This window comes from Alligator mississippiensis, chromosome 4 (genome assembly GCF_030867095.1).
Source record: "Alligator mississippiensis isolate rAllMis1 chromosome 4, rAllMis1, whole genome shotgun sequence".
NCBI classification, from domain to species: Eukaryota; Metazoa; Chordata; order Crocodylia; family Alligatoridae; genus Alligator; species Alligator mississippiensis.
Genome location: NC_081827.1, coordinates 13,680,658 through 13,701,252, shown reverse-complemented (window position 1 = coordinate 13,701,252; position 20,595 = coordinate 13,680,658). Strand labels below are relative to the sequence as shown.

Here is a 20,595-nt window from a genome sequence, read left to right as displayed (position 1 = left end):
CAAGACATACGTACAGGGATCAGTTCATACAACACTGCACTACAGCTGTCTTCAGGCAGCTCTTTAAATAACTCAGTCCCAGCTACTTAACAGCTGAAGAAATGCATCCAAATGAAACTGGGCTAACTCAGCCTTTGTAGTGTTGGCTGCCTGGCTCTGGAGACCACCTGGCTTTTAAGATTGTGTTAAACATGTTTTGCATGCTGGCATGCAAAGCCACCCCATCAGTAACAAGAGCGACCCCCACAAAACTGAGAGAGAGAGAATGAATGTTAACTTAAATTGGAAAGACTCAGTATAAGACGAAAAATAGAAATGAGCTTTTAAGAGCTGGATTCTGCGATGTGAAAGCCTGTACCGAACGCACGTGTGAGAAGTTGCTTTATGTTCTACATCAACCAGCTGAAACACACTGCTCCCACTTCCCTCTGAAAAAGCAGGACTTGGAGCAAAGTCCCCAGTATGTTTCAGTTGCTCTCTGCATGGCTCTTTTGCTCTACCAAATTTTGCAGCCCTGGCAAAAAAAATCCATCCATCCAAGACAGATTTGCAGTTGAAAAAACTTTAAGTAGGAAGGAGCTAGATATTGCTCCCACTCTACAGGTGAGGTTGCTGTAAAAACATGCTGCTCAGAACAGGCCCTGGAAAGGGACTCAACCTTTATCAGCATCTGTAATCCAGATGCTAAAGCAATGCTGAATAATACACTTGCAAGCTCGGCACCCACGTGCAGAGGCAAAAGGCAAAGCCTTAAATGCATCCATGGTATGGTGCAAGGTCGTGCCATGCTGAGTTGCACTCTGCCTTTAGCGTGCGCTACCTCTGAACAGCAGCAATGCAGCACACACAATTCAGAAACTGAATTGAAATTTTGGAGGCTAATAAGGCTACTAACTCCAGCTCAGGAGCTCAGCCTGTAAGCAGCAGGTGTGGTGCTTGTCAGCACAGTGCTGCTTTAAGCCATACAGACAAACCCCAGAGGACTAACTGGCAGTTTACCAGGAGCCCAAGAGCTGCACCAGTAATTAACAGATACATGCACCCAGCATATTGTCTTGACAGCTAAGGAGAAACTGCTTGTCCCCTCTGCATTCAGCTCAGAGAACCGCTCCTACCTGGCTGCTGGGGATGAGGAATCCCAGTGTGAGCGCAGGGAAAACAGCTCAGTTCCAGCTCCCAGCCCTGCTCCAGCTTGAAACAGCTGAGAGCAGTTCCACCTCTGTAGCCCTGGGCTCAGAGCACGTAAAGCCTGGCTGCACACCTGAAACATGCTCAGCTGCCCACCAGGATGGGTCCATATTTGACCCTGGTCAGTACAGGGAGCTGTGAGCAACATGAGCACATTTACTGAAGACAGAATTTTTAGGCACTTAAAATCCTGAAGATTGTACATACTACCCTTTTTCCAAAGCTTTTAACTTGGCCAAATTTGGGAAATTCAGGGCCACAGCAAAAGGCCTGTCCTAGACAGAAAGGCCACATTTTTAAGCCCCGTTCCAAAGCAGGGGTAGCTGCAGCAGTTCAAGGAAAAGGCTGTCAAAACTTTTTTAACATGGGCAAGGCCGTGCATTTTTCACAGCCTTTTTGTTCACAAAAATTCACCCTAAACGGTTAGCTCTAAGTAACTAAAACGAGGGTCTTAAAATGGGAATTACCAAGCAATCTTAACAATTAACCAAGCAGTTTCTTCTGATAGCATAAACCACTTTAAAAAGTCTTATCAAAGATTCTGTTGAAGACTGAGTATTTGTCAGGCAACTGCAGCTGAAACCACAGTTACGTGCTTTAAGATAAACTGCCCCTTCTCTGGAGGAAACAGTTTGCAAAACATCCACATTCTTGGCATGCGCATATACGCAAACACAACAACCACCTTCCTGTCCTGTCCTGGATAATGTCTAGCATATGGCAGCCACTTGCTGACAGATACCTGTAATTCACTCAACACCGCATTCATTTCACTTCAGTGTCATTTTAGGCAGCTTCAGCACTTCCACAGAGCAATTAATAAAGACTACTCCAACAATATGACATGAGCCATCGTTCACTTACCTTGCTGTCTCTGTACACATCAAACACAACTGGAAAGGAGGAGGGATATGTGTCAGTTTTAAAATACAGGTGATCATATACAAGACAGCTATGCTTAAACAGATACACAAGCCTAGGGCACAATCCCCAGATGTAATACATCTGCAAAACTGAAAGCTAGAACTGGGCTTATTCATGGCAGGAGAGTGTAACAGAAAGGTACAGACATGTGCAAGAACTGCGCTGATAGCAAAAGATACCTATATGGTATTGCTTTGCAACTGCTGTATCAACATGATTCTGTACTGATTCACATATAGCAAAACTGCTGCAAACAACCCTGTTTTATCCAGGGTCAAACTTTAGGGCCATTTAGCTAACTCTTCTTGCTACATGATCACACAGCTATACCAGCTAGATCGTAATGTATATCGCTTACTTCTAAGCAGCAAATCCTCTTCCTCTTTCAAAGCAGCAAAAGTATATTTGTCCATAGCTTGAGAGACTTTCCATTACCCTTACAAAGGGAGGCTTCCCTTTAATTTTTAAGACCTACAAAAAACTAGAACACTTGGTTCCAAAACGATACCTTTTATTAGACCAACTGGAAAATGACAAGAAAATTGTCCTTTTCTGCAAGCTTTTGGGCTCAAAGTCCATTTGTCAGGCTCTGGGAAAAGTACAGATGGTACAAGATGGTAAAAAGGCCCCATAGGTAGGAAATAAACTTCATTTTTGCACAGAGGAGCTGAAGATGGAAGTCTGTCCCTCTGGGTCCACGAGAGTGTCTTTGTGAGCTGTGTTGAGTAGCTCTTTGATGTGCTGATCAGGTAGAATTCCTTCCCTGGAGGTGTCAGACAGCAGTCAGGGAGGCAAAAAAAACTTCCTTGTTCTGCAATGAAGTTTAAAATCCAAAATCGGCTGAAATTTGGCATCTTCCGTGTTTCAGGGGTACCTTTTATTTTACCTTTATGTCTCAGACCAACACGGCTACCAAGTACACCCCCAAAACACGGAAGATGGTGAATTTCAGCCAATTTTGGATTTTAAACTTCACTGCAGAACAACAAGGAAGTTTTTTGCCCCCCTGCCTGCCGTCTGACACCTCCAGGGAAGGAATTCTACCTGATCAGCACATCAAAGAGTTACTCAACACAGCTCACAAAGACACTCTCATGGACCCAGAGGGACAGACTTCCATCTTCAGTTCCCTCTATGCAAAAATAAAGTTTATTTCCTACCTATAGGGACTTTTTATCATCTTGTACCATCTACACTTTTCCTAGAGCCTGATGAAGGGACTCTGATCCCGAAAGCTTACAGAAAAGCACAATTTTCTTGCCATTTTCCAGTTGGTCTAATAAAAGGTATCGTTTTGGAACCAAGCGTTCTAGTTTTTTGTATGTCTTTTTGTCTCAGACCAACATGGCTAGCAAGTACACCCCTTTAATTTTTAATGCATTTTTGTTCCAATCCAAAAATATTTCATCAGTTCTTCTAAGCAGAGAAAAGCTTTCATCTTCCATGTCATGACTGTTTGATTGGCAGTGATGTCAAGGGGCTATGTTGTACACAGATTTAATAAAAGACAGTCCCTTCCTCCAAAGAGATTATAATTTCAGCACACAATGAAATAGAACAAGAGGTAAAAACGAGCAGCGCGGACAGGGGCACGTGGAGTGGCAGAGGACCAATACCGGAACTACTGTGTTTAGTGCAATGTGCACATCCACTGACTAGCAAGGTCTGTTCCATGTTCAGAGATGTCAACAAGGTTGGTTATCTTATGACATTTCCTTGTTCTGCCTTTCGGCGCATCTTTTTTTCCATAGTTTTAACAATGCCCAATACCAAACACCCCTCCCCACAACTTCATGGTGCACTGTCTTCTTATGCAGGATCATACACAAACGAAGGCTTTCTCTACAGGCTGATGTACCAATTTGATTGCTTTCCACTCACACCACCCTTTGATTTAGGGAAACCCAAGCAGGCCCCGACACAGGTCACTTTTATTTCAATATAGGAATGCTCAGTTTCAATTCAATGTAAGCCTTTTCTCAATGGACTGTAGCTAAACTAAGTGTTCATACAACCTTTAGCACCAGTTTTGCTAAATCAATTTAAACATCACCCCTGAAGTTAAACATATGCAACCTGCTCAGGTAAATGAGCCTCTAGACCAGTGATCCACCTGTACAGGAAAGCGCGGTAATATTAGGCTTCTTCTACCATCACATGTGCTTATTTGAGCTTACTGATTAATAGGAACATGAAGTATGAATGCTTACATTTAATCAGCATAAAAACGTACTGCAAAATGTCTCATCTGTCAGACCCAAGTCAGTAGTAAATGTAAGTCACTGAAATCTAATAGCTGCCTGGCGGTGCTAGCCCAATTTCTGGTGGATGAGAATTCATACTATAATTAGTACTAATTGCCATATTGGCTGGCTGGTGATCTTAGCACAACACAAAAAATGAACATGCAGGAAGACTTCATTATCCCTCTCCTTCAGCTTCACCCCTATCCTGATGGGATTTCAGTTGAAAAAAACAACAGGTTTTCTATTGTGCATGCTGATCCATATGTTCTGTTGTTAAATGGGAGGCTGACTACACTGTTATCAAAATGGTATCTTTCATAAGGATGATGACAAACAACGATATAAACGTCTACTATATTCCTCCTCACCCTTGGTATTTAGAAGCTTGAGACGTTTTTCTTAAAACATGTTAGTTTGCAGCACTCCAGCTGCACTTACTCAACACTCCCATCTGGAGATGCTACCAATCCAAGTGGAAAAGGCTGAGTGGCAATCAGCTCACAGTGTAGCAATAAAGCACTGACAGCTTGCCAGGGAAACAAGACCACTGCCACTTAAAGAATGGAACAGAATGAAAAGAGTTTGATTATTTAAGCAACAACTACCAACTTCCTGCAAACCACTGGATATTCGGTTAAGGGATAAGTGAGGGGAAAAAAAAAAAATCAAAACCAATGGACATAAACAAACCCCCCCCCCCAAAAAAAACTTATTGCTGTGTAGTGCTTCCCTGCAGTTAGTTGCCCTGGAGAAAAAAAACTCAGTGCTTATTAGCACCCAAGACTAAAGATGCGCAAGTCTTCATCACAGAAGGTAACCTGCAGCTAGGCAGTGCACTGATACATTGGTCCATATCGTATCAGCACCAATAAAAGGAATATTGAGATTATCAGTAATTGGCTTTTTTTTTTTGGCTGATGTGGCCGATGATGCTGCCGATAAATGCTGCGTGTGCATGCACAACTGCAGCATGCATGTGGCCAGCCGGGGAGCTTGGAGAGCAGCGTCCAACTGGTAAGTCTGTTGGGAGGGAAAAGTGGGGAAAAGGGGGTGTTGTGAGTGTGTGTGTGTGTAAGGCAGACTGAGGCCCCTGTGGTGAGCGAGGGAGTGGGGCTGGGACAGGTGCTGCCTAGCCAAGGTGGCGGAGGGAAAGATGAAGAGTGGGATGCAATATGGATCTGTGAGCAGCTTGTCTGGGGAGCGAGGCACAGGGAATGGGGTGGGCTCCCACCACTGTGTGCCCCCCTCCTCCCCCCCAACAGGAGGTATGGGGAGCACGTGCCCCCAGATCCCTGCGTGGAGTGAGGGTGGACTGCCACTGCAGGCTGGGGCCGGGGGCAGTGCTGGGCTCTTCCCAGCAGAGGCGCTGGGCCAGGCTGCACTAGGGGAGGGCAGTGGCAGTGCTGAGAGGGGGGCTACAGCAAATTCTGGAGTGGCTATAGCCCACTCCATGGCCCCCACCCAGTGCCACCACCCACCTGAGCACAGCCCCAGCCCATCCCTACCCACTGGGAAAAGCTCAGTGCTGCCCCCAGTGGGTTGCCCGCCCTTGCCCCCCACACAAATCTGGGGGGGCACATGTCCCCCGTGCCTCCCCCAGAAGTGCGCACAGCAGCAGGAGCTGCCCTCCCTTCCCTGTGCCCTCTGAACAATGACTCTATCCTGTGCTCCGTGCCAACTGTGCAGCACCCACCCCACTCCCTCCCTGTAGGGGGTCTCGATCTGCACACTGCCCCCCCACATCCCTTCCCTCTCCATCCTGCTCCTTCCCCCCCCCCCAACAGACTTACCAGCCAGACACTGCTCTCCAAGCTGCAGGACTGTATTTTGACAGTTAATCAGCTGGGACTTTAAGCCCCATACAGAGCAGCTCTGGCCAGGCAGCCTAGGGATGCTTTGTGTAGCGCTTAAAGCCCTGGCACAGCAAGCTAAAGGCTTCCCCCACTGGGAGCCTCATTTCCCTGCACTGGGCAGTCCAGCCAGGCAGGGGAAGCTCTTCCCCAACAGCCTCCCACAGGGCTGAAAATCAGCCAATTCTTGGCCCAAGCCATGTGTTCAATTTAAGGCACCACACAAATGAGCTATAAAAATGTTCTACGTGTATTTATGGCTCATTCCTCATTTTATAGCACCTTAAATGGGGTACACATGCAGCACCCTTCCTGTTTATGTTGTTATTAACATGTTAATCATGACCTAATATAACGGTTGGGGGGGGGGGTGCCCCCACAGTCTACTAAGTAACTGTAGCAAGAGACTGTTTCTAGCATGGAAGTTGTACTAGGTTTTCTGCTTTGTTTAAAACAACCACCATGCACATGATGCCCCTCAAATTTACTTCTACTACTTCAGTAGTCGATTCTCTAAAAAATAAAGTACATGCCCATTATGAACAGAAGTCTGAGCAGCTAAGATGTTGGGTATCAGCATTTTTAATAGATTTATATAATATCTTGAAAATGGTCTTCTAGTGTCGGTCTGCAGAAAAATACAATAATGCTCCTTTTTTTATTCCTGGGTATTCTTTCACATATATTTCCCACCAAAGTCCACTCACTAATGTTTCCTTACATTTAAAAATAAAATGAAATATCTAAAACTACTACTACTACTAATGAAAATAAAGCAAAAAAGCATTTAAACTCTTTTTGAAGGGATCATTCAAATCAACACATTTCCCTGAAAGAATCCAGACTACTCTCTTAGTTTTTATCATTACCAAGTTTCTACCACGGAACATATTGCACTGTTCTGTAAGTTTACACCATAGACTGCTGGCATTTTTAATGAAACAAAACTTTTAAATCAGTAAAACAGATACCAAAGAACCAGTGAGTAGCACAGGCATACAGCCAGAGGGAACAAGAACATTACCTGACTGTAAAGTTAATACATTGGCAATGTCAACTGCTACCTAGAAATACCGGTCTTTCATTGCTCCACGTAACATAACGGGATTTCAGAATTTACTGTAGAAAACAATACTGGTCCAGCAAAGGACAAGACACGATAATTTAACAGGTCTCATTACTATGCATCTGGTCCTGAAAGTCTTTCTGGAGCTTAAAATCTGCCTCTGGAGATAACAAGAGCTGCATTTAAAAAACCCACACTTGAAGGATCAGTTTTTCAGACTCTAGTTTAAAATTAAATCTCTGAGTATCTAGCAATCCATTTAGTACTTCTATTAAATATTATCCTTACCCACCATCCTCTTTTTCCAATTCAAAACTTAGAGGTACTCACAGTCCTCATCCAAGAATTTATACTGTATGTGTTTCTGAAAGAACTCCTGTATTGATCTGCTGATCTCTTCATGTTGTTTAGAGATATGTTCATAGTACTGAGTGTAGTCTCTCTGGGAGATACCTGTCAGAAATTTAAATTAAATGAATTACCCATACACATTTTACATCCATATTTTAGAGTTGTGCAGATCTGCAAAAAAATTGGATGACTAGAACCCAGTTATCAGAAAGATGCACACTGTAGTCTATATTACATTAAAGATCATAATGTTTGAATTGTAGCAATAGCAACTGTAGGCAATTGTCTTTATTCTCTGGTATTTCAGGCACCCTCAGTATATTAACATTTTCTTTCCATTAATTCTGTCCTCCATCTGGTGAATGGCATTTATTGCCCACACATGTGTGGGCATGCTTTCAGACATTTGCCACTTCCACAGTGGATCTTAGGTAAAGTTTCTTCAATTTCCTAGGTGTTTAGTAACCATTAAGACCATAAGTGGCAGACTTTCAAGTCCCAAAAGGCTGAACAGAACACTCTTTTGAACCCAACGCCACAATCCTGAACCGGTGCTAAGGAGTCACTGATGGTTTTTCTCTTGGGAACATCCAAACACAGCTCTTTACTTCTATCAGTACACCTAGCTTCTGGAGCAGTCCTCAGCACCGCTGCTCATGATGAAATGTGGTTCTCCAAGTTCGCATGTCTGAAAGGTCTGAAAAGGGTGGGGCAACCGAGTCCCATGTAAAACAAATATATCTTTATAAAGTGCCTGTTCTATAGGCAGAGCATATTCTTGAAAATACTTTGCAATTTTCCTTTCTTAACAAACAATGAAAGGCACGTTTATCAAGTTTTCAAAATCAGAAAGGAAGTGTCTTGAGCTAAACTGGCAGGATATTCAGGAAAACCACCACTAAACCAAGAAGACTGAAACCTTTGGTATTATATAACCCACACAATGCATTACTGATTTAAGCCCTGCGACACCCATTCAGCTGAGGTCAATACCTTTAGCGAGTGGTCAGTTTTACAGGGTTACCAGGAATGGTAAGGAGGAGATGCCAGCTGTCTGGCCACACTATACAATTAGTGCACTCTGGATATGGAAGGGAGCTGGGGTTGTTTGAAAAAGCTACTTTCTACCCATTTACTCTGCCAAAAAACCTCTCCCCCATGCTCCTGACTCGATGTAGTGCTGGGCACCCTGCAGAGGAGAGGGAGGTGAGATGCATCGGAAATGATGAATGGGAGCAACTAGGATCTGTGGAGTGCAAAGGACAGAATTTAGGCCAGCATGTGCACAGAGAAGGCAGAGCCCAGGAGTGTAGGTAAGTTCTGACTTGGTTAAGAGGGGCAGGGCTTTGATAAAAGGTGTCTGAGGAAGGACTTTCTTTCTACAGTACTCTTAAGTGTTAAATCCTGCAGTATTTTAAAACATAGATCTGACAATCTCTCTCATAAAAAGCAACTTGTTCCCTTAAAATGCAACTCAAGGCTTTCTCCAATTCACTCCAGCCTGGTCTTTTGTTCCCCATGCCTCACAAATTACTCTGGCCTGAATCAGAGGATTACAAATGCATGTATTTTGTCTGTCTGAAAGACATAAATTTATGTTGCTGGCAACAGAATGATTCAAATCAGATAAGTTAACATGCATCTTAAGTGACAGAAGCTTTGACAATGAATACATAAATGTGAGCAACTGTAAAATCCTGCTGCACATATGATAAATCAACACTTTCTCTATCACTAGAATGTGAGTAACTTGTGCTACTAATGACAAGAAAAATCCCATAAGAAAGACCTATGGGTTGTATCTGTGTTATTTTCATTACATGCATGATGTCAGAGCTCATTTCTTACTGTAAGTCCATATGGTCTAATTTTGAGGCATACTCTTAAATGGTACATGCAAAAATGGATAACTCCATTTCTAAGTATTAACAGCTATTGCAAAGCCTACTGCTGGTCCAAACCATATCAATAGAGGATGGCAGCTCTGGGGACGTAGCTGTCCAACTGGAAAAGTGCGCTCTTGCAACACATGTTATGTGTGTCACTTCCAGGCATGGCTGTCAGGCCTCCCCATCTGAGGAAAGTGGGAATCACAGGGAAGTAAGCCTGGAAGGAAACTGTGGTCATCTGGTCCAGCCCCTTGTTCAAGGCAGGCTCGCCCCTGACTAAACCATTCCAGCCAAGTGTCTGTCTAACCCACCCTTGAACAATTTTCAAGTATGGAGATTTCACAACTTCTCAAGGTAGCCTGTTCCAGTGCTTGCCTATCCTTATAGTAAGAAAGGTCCTCCTAATCTTCAACTTAAATTTCCTCTGCTGCAGCATGAGGCCATTGCTCCTAGTCCTTATCACCTACAGCCACAGAGAAAAGCCCATTCCCATCTGCTCTATAATCACCCTTCAGGTACCTGAAGACTTATCAAATCCCCCCCCCAGTCTTCTCTTCTCCAGACTAAATAACCCTAAGTCTTTCAGTCTTTCCCCATACAAGTTTCACATACCAGGACCATAAACAAATGTTGTGAGGTCAAGTGAGGCCTCACCAGTGCTGAACAGAATTGCTTCCTTTGATTTGCAATAGACTGTCTTGATACAATCCAGTGGCTTTTTTTGCAACACGAACACACTGGTGGATATTTAGCTAACAGTCCACTGCAATTGTCAGGTCCTTCTCTGCAGTACTGCAGCCTAACCAGTCATTCCCCAGTTTGTATCTGAGCATGCAATTATTCCATCCCAAATGCAGAGTGAGCTTGTCCTTGCTCAATCTGACTTGATTAACTGGAAAAGTGGTCTGCAGTCAATGCAGGTCATTTTGGATCCTAGCCCTGCCCTCCAGAAGGTCTACAACACCACCCAACTTAGTGGCATCAGCAAATTTGCCAAGTGTGAACTCAATCCCATCAACCAAATCATTAATAAAAATGTTGAACAATACTGGACTTAGGACAAACCCCTGAGGAACCCACCTTGATACCTCCTCCTAATTAGACATTGAGCCATTGATGACGACTGCTTGTTGACTATGATGATGCAAATTTTGAATTATTTTCAGAAAAATCAACTGAAAAAAAAATCAGCCAAAAATGTGTATTTTTATGTAATAAAGGACTTTGCCACTGATGTACATTGTGGTCACTTGGAACTTGTTCCTATGGGTTTTTCACTTGTTGCCTCTCCCATCATTGCCCCCTTCCTACTCTGCTCTCTCCCTCCCTTTCTACCTTTTTATTCACATCACTCTCTCCATTTTATAAACAGGTTTGTGCATGTCCTTTCACAGCATCTGGTTAAGTGAGCTCTAGCTAATTTAGTTAGTCTATAAGGGGCAAAGTTGACCTGCCTTCCACTTTGAACTTCCCAGCCCAAAAATGGACAAACTTGGCTCTCTGTGCACTGACCAGACCGATCCCCATCTACTGTTTGTGACACAGTGGTGTGTAAGGGAAGAAACATTTCCACGCTTTACAACAGGGGTGGCCAATCTCTGGCATGGGTGCCGTAAGTGGCATGGGCAGCCTCTGTGTGGCAGGTCCAGACAATGGAGGGGATAGACAGTGCAGCGACAGACAGGGCACAGGGCAAAAAGCATAACATCAGAGCAGACAGGGAATATCAGACAGGAAGCAGAAAGCAGAGCAAGCAGGGGAAAGGGATCCAACGTGGCACTCGGGAAAGTGCAGGGCTAATTTGTGGCATGCCTGCCAAAAACGTTGCCCCTGGCTGCTTTACAGTAATTAAAAAGGGAATAAGAATAAACCTTCAATGAAAAAAGCATACCTATAAGCTTGTTTTCCTTGACAAAGCATCTGAATTCTGCACCAGGAATTAATTCGCACCATTTTCGAAGGACAAGCTATAGAAAGAAGAAAATAAAAAGACACATCCAAGTATGGCTTAAAGAAGAGTTAATTGGCAATTTTTGTCAAAAGAAACATTGTGGCACTATGAGAGTATTTGCTGTAACTGAGAAAAATAATCTTGTGGGAAATTCTTGATACAGGAAACCAAAAAATCCATAGTTATAGTCTATGTAATTATCTTGGCGGAAATATTTCAAAGAAGTTTGGCTTATCTTGTTACCTATTTATGTGTTAAGCTATCACATAAAAGCAAAATTGCATTTGATAAGTAGACTATAATTTTTCCCATTTGCTCTCTCTGCATCACACTAAAATGGCTTAGAATTCACATATGAAAAGCAATAAAAATAATTTTAAAAGGAGCTTCATTTCAGTCACACACCTGGAACATTATTAGAGTAATATATATTACTGCAGCATAGACTCTATTGTGATTGAAGAGTTTAAAATACTGCAGTAAACATGCTGTAAAGACTTTCCCATTGATTCGAACACAAGACACTGATATCAATTGCATAAGACCCAACCAGTCACCACTGTTTAAAGGCAGTGATTCTCAACCAGTATGCCACAGCACCCTGGACTTTTTTACCAAGGCAGTTTTTCACCCTGGATTTTTTTTTACCAAGGGAGTTTTTCAACTGCAGTTTTAGCCATGTTAGGTGTACGCACATGATTCTCAAGAGAAACCCAAAGTTTTCAGATAGAAAGCCATAGTATTAAGAACTATTCTGCCCTATTGAGGTCTTCATGAGTTCTTTGTAACAGAGGAATTGCTCTATTATTTTTCTGTAGTCAAAAAATAAGTCATTTTTGAGGGGTGTCCTGAATCTAAAGAGAGGTAACCTCGAGTCTAAAAAGGTTGAGAACTATTGGCTTAAGGCAACATTAATTCCCTGGGTGCATGAATATTTGAATGAAAAATCTTTCCTTTCCTTCCCTCATTGTAAGACCCCCATCTATTTTTTTTCCAGGCAAGATTCAGTTACATGAAACACCAATTTTTCTTGGATTGGGAAGAATACATTTTCTCCATTGACCTGTATTGGAGTAGCAAGGAACAAAGCATTCTGTAACATATCACAGCCAGGTCAGATTTCCTACACAGCCTTCTAACATGGACAGGATTTCTGATCCAGAAATTCAAAACCACGCTTTAGTTAGGGAAAAAGGAAGGAAACTGAGTTTTTTCCACTGTAACTGTATATTCAAACAGTATTAGCACAGAACAACAAAATCATCAAGGGATTCGGCAGGAAGATCACCCTCACCCAAAAGTGTTTACTAAATACTTAAGGGGTTGAGTTAAATTTAAACAAGCTAATCCTTCCCTCCATTACATGCCAAAGCAACCTCCTGTGATATCTTCTGAATGTAAAAACCATCACAAGTGCCTCAGTATAGGGGTCTGTAATGGAAATCAACATTATAGTCAAGTGAGAAGATCGTCCTGAGGTTAAAACACCTTGGGAGTCAGAAGATCTGGATTCTATCTTGGTTACTCCATGAACTCTGTGTCTGGAAGACAAGTGCTCACTAAATTTTGGGTTCCTCAATTTCTAGGTTGCTCAAGCTCTTGGAACCCAGTTGTTGTAGTCAGGTCGTACATGTCTCTCATCAGGCAACCAAAAGTGAGACTCTTACTTTTAATGAAAACTTGAAAATGTGGGCCTCCCAGTGGCCTAGTTCCTAACATTTCTAAAGCACTCTGAGATAGCTTAAGGTTTATTTCATTCACATTTGTAAAGTATTTTGAGACTACAGGTGCTGTATTTAAATGCAAATTACTGTGAGTAGCACGACAAAGTAATAGTGTAACAAAGTAATTAACAAAGATATACGAACATACAAAGGGGGTACTAATGCACACTATGTCCGAAGTGATTAGCCACGTTAGTTTAAGTCAGGCAGAAGGTAGGGCAGGGTGGCACATTAGAAACTCACCGGTTCAAAGGCTCTGAAGTCATTTGCTGCCTATAAAAATTCATGCCACTCTGAACCAGTTAGTCTCTAATGGTCTTTAATATATTAGTATATATATTAATATATATTAGGCTCTAATATATAACTCCCAACCATTAAAATGTTATTCCTTTCCCATTGCCACCCCACACATTGTGGGAAAACTGTGGAGAAGCTTGCAGTCATATTGCCTGCCCTGCATCTGGAACATTAAAACCAACACAGCACAGCACACTCACCATTCATTCACTCTCTAGAGCGGTTAGTCTGGCATTTTTATGAGTAAACGTTTTATTGGTATCCTCCCAAGCAGAAGGGACAATCTTTCCAAGGATAATGTAGTCAAGAGGAGTCTTACCTCATAGTCCAAGGAAGGATCAGGGGAATCATCAGTACAGTGAATAAATCTGGAAAAATAGATCACAACCATCAAGATCTATTTTACATAACAATAAAATCTTTGACTGAAATAACAAACTGGAACCACAAATTATGAAGGCACCATTAAGCTTATTTAAGAGAGAGATTTTAAAGTAAAAACCAAATATGTAATAGAAGTGACAACACTAAGCACCTCTTTTATGATACTGTTCATAATTTCTTAGATGACCAAAAATAAATCACTCGTCACCAAAAATAATCACTCATCCTTGTGGTGTAAAAAATGAAAAGCTTTGCTTGGGCATAGAATTCAGGAGGAGGGTAACATAAGGACAGGAGAGAGAAAAAGAATTGTATTCCCAAAAGAGAAAGCATCAAACTTGAACATAAAAATTAATCACTGTAAGAACAACTTATATCTACCAAAAAGTTTTCTACAATAAAGCAAAAATTCTCAACAAAACTGTTGCTTGTTAACCAGTAAAACTCTCTCCAATGTCAAGCCACAGGATGAAGAGCTCTGAAGATAAACTAATTACTTGGATTTTCATTGTCTAGGTTGAGAAAAATGCAAGAAAGATCAATAGCATGGACAAATTGTAGTATTCTTACTAACCTAAGGGGTCATATTAAAACGGAGAAATTTATTTTTTACAAGTTAATGATTGCCAGGATCATGGTACCCCTTTAAAGATATTGTTTCAATACCGAGATTTTTCCATTTGTGATGACTAGATTTTTTTTTTCCTCTTAAATTATTATCCTGACATAAATGGATTGACACAGAAGCATAAAAGGTCTGATAATTGGCTTCACTTCAGCAAGCTTCTCTAAGAAACTCTAGCATGCAACTTCCTAATGTAATCAACTGACAGAAATATCACCATGCTAATATATTTGGTCTTTCAAAAAACATTTAGCAATGTCCCTCACCAAAGGCTTTTAACAAAATTACACTGCCACAGGACTGAAGGGAACGTTCTTTTGTGAACTGAGCTAGTTAAAAGATAAAGTTAAATGGTCACTTTTCAGGGATCTGTGCAGAACCCAGTTTTGTTCATTATTTTCATCAATGATCTGCAAACACAAGTGCACAATCAAACCGTTAAGCTTGCAGGTGACCCCAAATTATTCAGGGTACTCAAGTCCCAAGCTTGTGAAGAGGAGCTGCAGAAAAAACTCACCAAACTAAGTGAGCGGGCAAAAAAATGGCAGATGAACTTCAGTGTCGACAAGCGCAAGGTAATGCACCTGCAGAAAAATAATCTCACTTATACGTATGCAATTCTCCGTTCTGAACTAGCTATTATGACTCAGGAAAGAGACCTTGGTGTCTCAACAGACCTTTAAAAACATAAGCACAGTGTGCGGTGGTGACCAAAAATAGTCAATAAAATGTTGGGCATCATTAAGGAGGGAACTGAAAACAAAACATGCCAATATACAAACCCACGGTGTAGCTGCATCTTGAACATTGTGGGTAGTTCTAGTCCCCTGGAAACCAAAATGATCAGGGACCTGGAACAGTTGTCATATCAGGAGAGACTAAAAAGTCCAGGACTCTTCGTTTTGGAAAGGAGAAAGGGGCAGGGGGGGGCCCGGAGAGATATGACAGCGGTTTATAACATCATGAAGGGTATGGTCCAAGTGAACAGGGAACTGTTGTTCACAAACAAGTCACAGAATACTAGACCTAAGGGGCATTCACCAAAAATTAGGAGGCAATAGATTTTAAATTAAACAAGAGAAAATACTTTTCTACATGATATAGTTGATTTGTGGAATTCATAGCCACAGGACATAGTGGAGGTAGACAGCACAACCAGGTTAAAAAAGGGACTAGATAAATTCATGGATGATAGATCTATTAATGGCTATTGAACAGAATGGTTGAAGGTCTTTCTTCTGGCATCCCTAACCAATAACTGATGGATGCTAAAGGGGGTACTGAATAGGGGATAAATCACTTTAGAGATTATCCAGTTAAGTGCTTCATTTCTGCTCCTGGCAGAGAGATGATGCTGGGCAAGATGGACCATGGGTCTGAACCAATTTTGCACTTCTTATGTTCTTAAAAGCAGACTATTTTCCTTTCTACTAATGAGAGAGGCCATGTAGCATCACTAGACCCTGCTGTACCAGAGTGTGCTATTTTTATAAGTCGACTGCAACAAAAAATGTACTGCAAAGAACAGACCTTAAAAGCCAATTTTCTGTTATTCACATACATTACATGTCTGTGCGTAGACACAAAGGGCATTTGCCAGAGATCCACTGTTTCGGAGGAAACTAGATTAATCAAGTCTGCACCACATGCAAGCTGATGTGCCCTGCACTGTGTTGTGTGCAGTTGTATAAGCGGCAAAATGTGCGTCAGTGAGCAGAAAATGGTGGTGGTGTGCTTTTGAAGTAAAGCACCTTCTATGTTTTAGTTCAAAAACATGCCACAGCCATTGTCAGTGCTGACGCGCATTTTGATGCTTACACAACTGCAAGTGTCGCAGTGCTGGGTGCTTTTCAAAGCGCCTGGTGCTGCGGCACTTGCATGTGTAAAAATGCCCCAGGGTTTTTCCTCTCGTGAAGTTATGATCTCTTGCTCCTGTGCGGGCCGGGCCCCGATCCCGCCCTCCTTGCCATGTACAGCGGCGATTCCGATCCCATGTGCGTCGCCATGGGCGAGCCGGGGGTCGAACCGGACCCATCTTCGTTGCACACGGGCTGTGGCCAGCAGCCTGGGCACGCGGGGCTGGAGAGAACCGCGGGGCGGTTTAGCACACACGAGTTAAAATTAGTGACGGAGGCGTAATGGTTGATTGAAAAGATTATTTACTTACACCGAAGATGGTACGGTGTAGGCTGGACAGGTTTCCAAGCACAGCTCCCGCTTGGATCCTCACTAGAGGAACACGACAAATCGATTGCTCCCACGGAGTTTGCTAGGCTCCGCGGGTCCGGTTACAGGAAAGGGATACGTCTAGGATTGCGCTCGACGACGGGGAGAGGCTAGAGGCACGGTTCATTCTTCCCTCCGGAGTAGTTAAAGCTCCGTGGGTTCGGTTATTAAGCCTCTATTGCCTGCTTAGGAGAGGCGCGTTGGGTCCGCGAGGGTCCGCAGCACTTGGAGATCTTCACACAGTACGAAGTCTCTCTCTTTCTCTCCCTCCGACTTGGGCGGAAGCTACCCAAGCCTTATGTACGGCTAGCAAGCCAATCGCTAGCCGCCATGTGTGCCTACATTAGGAATGGGCCAATAATGTGGCGTGAATCCTAATACAAATGGCGGGAACTTCTTTACAACGTGTATCACTACGATGCAAAAGAGATGCACCCTGCAAAGAAGCTACAATTTGGCGGGAAATCCCCCGCTGCACCAGAGTTCTCTCTTGCAGCAGAGAGCTCTACCGTGCAAAGAAAGCGACAAATTGGCGGGAAATAATTTAGCGGTGCCGAAGCACACACACAAACAAAAAAATCACAACTTTGGGTTGTGACAGCTCCTTCTTCCAGTAAGCAATTAGAATAGAAATAGATTCCCCAAAGTCAAGCATGAAATAATCATCTCTACAGTTGTGCTATGGTAACTGCAAATATTACACTGAATCCTGTAATGTTTCAAAGGGATGCACCAAAAGAATTTAACCTTCTTTCTAGAAGTTCCCCCTTATCTTATTGGCATTGAACTGTTTAAAGGGTTGGGTCATAGTTGAGTGATATTCCCAGATTTACCTAATCCTCCCTGTCTGTAGGAAACTTGACTAAGGACTCTTGGAACCCTGCTGAGACACACAGAGACATTATTAAATATGGCAGCTGGTGGTGAGCAACTTTTAGTGCTGAGACAAGAGCTGTCACAAGAGGTGCATCCACGCAGCAAGCAGCCAGAGAGTATATTGAGGTCCTGCTTATACCCACTGAGTTTATGCTCTAATACCTACTACAAAAAGGGAGACAAAATAAAGCATGAGTGTGCTCTTTTTAAAAGCCTATCACCTGCTTTGGCAAACCCATGGGAGTTGGTGACATGCACTGATTTAGGGTTTATTCACTCTAGCAGCTTTTAATTTGTCAAAGAGATTAAAAGTTCAAACTAATGATGACTAATATTACAATTAAAGGGCACAATCCTTGCATTAATGATGTAGCCATTTACCATGCTCAAGAAAAACTGACCAGAGGGACCAGCAGAAACTGCACAGCTGATGGCTGAAGTCGAGCCTGCTGAGTTCTACAGTCTAGCCTATACTTTCTCTCACCTTGTGTGCTAGTGCCTGGACTGCCCATCCAGGGATGTCTCAAGTCTAAAAAGGCTGAGAACCACTGTTACCCATTACACAAGGTAGTCAGCAATTTATTTCTTGAAATATCAGTTATGGGTAAAAAAATTTTTAAAAAACCCAACAAAAAGCAAGATTTATTTGTATACACTAGAAATACATAAACCACAACATGCATTTGCCATAACAGGACTCTGCACAGTGCTGATACACTGTTCCATTCTCCTCCCCCTTTATCCGTAAAGCAGAGTCAAGTGATTTAACAGGATTTACAATGCCTGCAGTACACACTGCACTAAGGGAGCCATGAATTGATTTGCAAATCACAGTGATTACTCTGTGGATAATAAAACAAACTATTAAAGTTGCAATGAAAATTGCAATAATTACTTTGCATCTGAAGGGGAAGAAAATCTCTTTACTGACTTGTATTCCTGATACAAAGCCTCAACAGGAGTCTTCTCACTAATGTCAATCTTTGGAGCAAGTCCCTGTTCTGCAACCTTCAACTTTCTTGGTCGAGTTGTCAACCTTAAAAACTTGAGCCAAATTCGAGGGTGGGAGAACAGGGTTTGCAGCAAACACTGACATACACAGAAAATGGTGGGAAACAACAGAAATTGCTAAGTGCCTCAACCTGCATAAGACAAACCCCTGGAACTGCTGGGCCCAATATTTGTTAAACTAGCGCTTCAATTTGCACAGTGGCAAGAGGCTGTTGGAGTGCCACGTCACAGCATTGTAAGCCATTGCTCGTTCCTTCGTTCCACTGTTGGGTACGTTTCCCTATAAAGATTTAGAAGACAGCATATTGTCTCCTTAACTGGGACAACAAACTACCTGTAGGTAGAAGCAATGTTGCTGCGTGAACCTGTACTACCTGTCAGGCTCTTTTGCTTTATGTTAGGAAGATAAAAGAAGTTGGGGGAAGAACACAGCAGCTTTTAATTACAAGGCTATGGCAAAGCATACAAAATTTAGATGCAGTACCATTAAGAAAACAACATACTATATAACCTGTAAATACAAAGCAACTACAATCATCCTGAAAAACAATTCACATAAACCAAAGTTGGGACAAACCTTGAATTCAAAGAAGTTTAATAATTAAAGACACATTCCTCTCATGTGTTTTTCAACCTTTCATCTCAATGCCTTTTACAAAATTGGGTATATACTATTTCCCTATTGTGTATAACTGGGTTAACTGAGGCTCAAAGAAGAGAGGTGGCTTCAGCAAGGTCACTTAGCAGGCCAGTGGTGCAGACGGGATAGAACCCAAATTCCTCAGCACCAGTCCAATGGCCATTCACTGGGCTGCACTGTCTGTGGCTCCTCGATTTCCAGTAGTAGTGACAAAAGGAGTTTGCTGCCCCTTTAGAAAAGAACTGCCAGAAGTTGTGGTCTTAACCAGTCCTATGAATTTATCAGACAAGGCAGAATATACAAAATGTAAGCAGCCAAAGTGAAAGAGCATGCTGGCATCTAACACAGCAAAAGTGCAAAAATCATCCTGTAAAGCTACAAAGTTTTGCCAAAAAACTATAAAACCACATATCTTCATGCTGTCAAATGCAAAGCTACAGGAGATACAAGTCAATTTGGAAGAGGTGTATTGCAAGACACACACTTTAAGCAGATGTGCATCATTTGTGCAAACCAAGATCATTGCTAAGCCTTTTAGTCAGAACTGCACAAAACAATTCTGCAGATTTCTGGCAGCTTTCCCCACATGGCATAATGGTTCTGCAAACTGTTCACTTGGAGAGACAAGCATGGTCTCACCACCTACAATCCCTCCTACTCAGCAAGGAGAACAGAGTCAAATAAAATGACTGGATATTTTTTTGCCGTGGTTAAGTACACTATTGAAAATTCAAAGCAAATTATAAGGATATGTCATCACATGAAGTCTTGAAAGCGTGCTCTGTAAGTGCCTAACAGTGTTTGTGGTTTGGTTAGGGCCCAAACTCAACAGCATCTTGGTAAAAGCAAGGATGACAGTTTATGATCCACATCTCCTCTTTCTGGCTTAGTGGTACTAAGCGTTTGGCAGCTGGTGGCCATAAACTAGGGAAACTAATTAGCCCAGTCTCTCTGTGTCCTATACATTACTGCAGCTGAGAACCTTTATCTGGCAAGAGTAAGTGCTGAGCTTAACTGGAACAGGCTTCTTGCCCCTTACATGCACCAGAGATGGTCCCTTACTACATTTCATCGGCAACCTGGGATTAAGCCGAATTGAGACTGCGAGCATTTATTGGACTTCTCCTATTGCTTGAAAACTCTTCGGTAGGCTTTATCAAAATCAGATGAGTCTGAACCAAGATAAGTCTGATTAAGAGTCAATCTTTACATGTTTAAAAGTGAAACTTGTTGAAACTGGCCACCTCTGGGAGCTCAAAGGTCAAGACCCTTAAGAGACTGTTCTGGGGAAAAAAAAACAAACAGAAAGCCCCCCCGAAGGACTTCTCCATCTCTTTCTTGCTG

The 20,595-nt window shown here is 42.4% G+C and overlaps 1 protein-coding gene across 1 annotated transcript in view; it reads right to left on the bottom strand.

Moving 5' to 3' along the window:
- Positions 1-20,595, bottom strand: part of CDC123 (cell division cycle 123) — a 52,632-nt gene that overhangs the window by 11,399 nt on the left and 20,638 nt on the right. Inside the window, exons 7-10 of the mRNA XM_006270869.4 lie at positions 13,809-13,857; positions 11,406-11,481; positions 7,605-7,727; positions 2,053-2,081 (exon numbers count right to left, since the gene is read on the bottom strand). Of these exons, the coding sequence (XP_006270931.1) occupies positions 2,053-2,081; positions 7,605-7,727; positions 11,406-11,481; positions 13,809-13,857 (277 nt within the window). The remainder of the gene's footprint in view (positions 1-2,052; positions 2,082-7,604; positions 7,728-11,405; positions 11,482-13,808; positions 13,858-20,595) is intronic.